General features: G+C 44.3%; 1 protein-coding gene across 1 annotated transcript; it reads left to right on the top strand.

Annotated features, from left to right (window-relative positions):
* Positions 1,682 to 2,902, top strand: LOC109126430 (uncharacterized mitochondrial protein AtMg00810-like). Its single transcript, XM_019229965.1, has one exon. The coding sequence runs from the start codon at positions 1,682 to 1,684 to the stop codon at positions 2,900 to 2,902; it is 1,221 nt and encodes a 406-aa protein (XP_019085510.1).

Below are 3,332 nucleotides of genomic sequence, written 5' to 3'. Positions count from 1 at the left end.
GTCTTGGAATTTCGTTGAATGCAATGTGGCATGCTAGACTAGGTCATCCTCACTCTAGAGCTCTTGAGTTAATGATTCCTGATGTTTCTTTTGATCACTCTAGTTGTGAGGCTTGTATACTTGGCAAACATTGTAAAACTGTTTTCTCTAAGTCTACTACTTTTTATGAAAAATGTTTTGACTTAGTTCATTCAGATGTTTGGACCTCTCCATGTGTTTCTAGGGATAGTAACAAGTATTTTGTGACATTTATAGATGAAAAATCAAAATATACTTGGGTTACATTACTTCCCTCGAAGGACCGTGTGATTGATGCATTCATAAATTTTCAAAACTATGTCACTAATCAGTTTAATGCTAAGATTAAAGTGTTTAGAACAGACAATGGAGGCGAGTATACAAGCAACGGATTCAAAGAACACCAAGCAAAGCATGGCATTGCACATCAAACAAGTTGCCCCTACACTCCCCAACAAAACGGGGTAGCAGAAAGAAAGAACTGACACTTGATGGAAGTAGCAAGATCAATAATGTTTCACACCAATGTACCAAGAAGATATTGGGGAGATGCGGTGATGACAGCCTGTTATTTAATCAACCGAACTCCAACTAAGATCTTGGAAGATCAATCACCATTTGAGGTACTAAATCAATTGAAACCATCACTTAATCACCTAAAAGTGTTTGGATGTGTTTGTTTTGTCTTAGTACCAGGTGAACTAAGGAATAAGCTTGAAGCCAAGAGCACCAAGTGCGTGTTTCTAGGCTATTCAATCACTCAAAAGGGCTACAAATGTTTTGACCCGGTCAACAACCGCACCTTTGTCTCTCGCGATGTCAAGTTTCTTGAAGACCAATGCTACTTTGACAAGAAAGATTGGGCTGGCTTGAAAGATTTGGCGACACCTACAGATCAGTCAACGGGTCTCAGATTCCTCCTTGACCATCTTGGCATCTCCCCAGCTCAGCCCTCTCGATTGTCCCAGGATTCTTCACCTGGCTCGCATACCGGCTCATCGTTGCCCGATCAGTCCGACACCCCGCCGAATGTTGTGCCTTTGGAGCCGGAGGGGGAGAATAGTAGTAGGCAGAGGCTCGAGGAACCTGCGGAGGAGCCCGAGACATCTGGAGAACCAACATTGACCGAGCCAGCTCCTGCACCACAACCACCTCCTGCACCACAACCAGCTCCACAGTTGCGCCGAAGCACACGCATTCGATCACATCCGTCTACTTGGAAGGACAAACGCGTCTACTACAACAACCAAACTATAGCACATCCTATTCAAGCTGTTTGTTCTCTTGCACATCTACCTCCAGATTATCAAGTGTTCCTTGGGAAGCTAGACGAACAACCAATACCAAACACCTATAGGAAGCACAAGAAAGCAAAGAATGGCTTGGAGCGGTAGATGATGAGGTGGAGGCTATGATATGAAATCACACATGGGATGAAGCTGATCTTCCACCAGGTAAAAAGGCAGTAAGCTCAAAGTGGGTGTTCACAATCAAGCATCTAAGCAATGGAGACATCGAAAGATACAAAGCTCGGCTAGTGGCGCGAGGGTTCACTCAAACATATGGTCAGGACTACAAAGACACGTTCGCACCGGTGGCTAAGCTTCATACGGTGAGAGTAGTCTTATCCTTAGCTACGAATCTATCTTGGGAGTTATGGCAGATGGATGTCAAAAACGCCTTCCTACAAGGAGAATTAAAGGAAGAAGTTTACATGACACCACCACCGGGTCTTGAAGACATGATCGCTCCGGGAAAGGTATTGAGACTATGGAAAGCTATATATGGTTTAAAGCAATCACCACGAGCCTGGTACCACAAGTTGAGCAGCACACTTATTGGTTATGGCTTCAAGAGAACACACTCGGACAACTCTCTCTTCACTCATCAAAGCGATAAAGGTATAATGGTTGTCCTTGTTTATGTAGATGATCTTATCATCTCTAGGGACAACCAAGAAGGTATAAAGGATATCAAAGCTCATTTAAATTCTGTGTTTGATATAAAAGACCTTGGTGAACTTAAGTACTTCCTTGGGATTGAAGTGTGTCGTTCTCCGGAAGGCCTATTTCTTTCCCAACGAAAGTACACCCTTGATTTACTTTGTGAAACAGGAATGTTAGGAGCTAAACCGGTTGACACTCCGCTCCCTGATGGCTACCAAGTTGAACGCAAGGGGGAGAGGAATGACCCACCATACGAAGATCCCTCACGCTATCGCCGTCTAGTGGGTAAGCTTATCTACTTAACACTTACGCGACCTGACATTTGCTATGCTGTGAATCAGGTTAGCCAGTACATGAAAGCTCCAACAACATATCACTGGAGTCTCTTGCAAAGAATTCTTCACTATCTCAAGAAGAGCCCCGGCCAAGGCATATGGATGGGCAAGAATGACAATACCGAGCTTGTAGGATATTGTGATGCGGATTGGGGTGGCGATAGGACGGATCGAAGATCTGTCACAGGCTACTGCACCTTCATAGGAGGTAACCAAGTCACGTGGAAGACCAAGAAGCAAAAGGTGGTCTCGATGTCAAGTGCCGAATCTGAGTATAGAGCAATGCGGAAGCTGACCACCGAGCTCACATGGCTCAAGGCATTGTTAGAAGAGCTAGGCATCAAACCATCAACACCAATCCCTATGCATTGTGACAATGAAGCCGCAATCCACATAGCCACAAACTCGGTGTTCCATGAAAGAACCAAACACATCGAGTTGGACTGCCACAAAGTTAGAGAGAAGATTGAAGAAGGAGTCACACTCCCATATCATACACCAAGCGTGGATCAACTCGCTGACATTCTCACCAAGGCCGCCTGTCGTAAAGTTTGTGATCACATTCATCCCAAGCTTGGACTGGTGGACTTGACACACCCTTGATCAAGTCTTCTACCCGTGACCATCACACTCTTTTTCCCTCAAGGTAGTTTTGTCCCATATGGTTTTCTATTTTGAGGTTTTTAATGAGGTGATGGCTTACGGGATTCCAAGCTTAACCGTTTCACCTAGTTAAGCTTTAGGGGGAGTATTGATCTAGGAGACTTGATATCAAGGCTGTTGGTACAACTATAAGAAGGTTGTCCGTACAAGGGAGCAATGAGGCCGAGGTTGAGTAGTATAAGAAGGAGAGGCCTTAACAATAAGAAGCCCATAAGAAGAGAAGGATCTAGAAGAAAGAGAAGAGCAAAATATCTCAAGGAAAGATCACATGTTTACCTTGGGGACGAGTGAAGTCGAGTCAACCAAATAAGGAAAGGTCGCTATCACCATTAAGGAAGATTGAGACTAATCCCATGAGAATATCTTCTTT

Source organism: Camelina sativa, chromosome 9 (assembly GCF_000633955.1).
Source record: "Camelina sativa cultivar DH55 chromosome 9, Cs, whole genome shotgun sequence".
Lineage (NCBI taxonomy): Eukaryota > Viridiplantae > Streptophyta > Magnoliopsida > Brassicales > Brassicaceae > Camelina > Camelina sativa.
Note: the sequence above shows the minus strand (reverse complement) of the source record. Positions and strands in the feature narration are given on the sequence as shown.

What these genes read in the sequence shown, in the direction of transcription:
- LOC109126430 (XM_019229965.1), top strand. Translation starts at nt 1,682, where the DNA reads ATGGATGTCAAAAACGCCTTCCTACAAGGAGAATTAAAGGAAGAAGTT.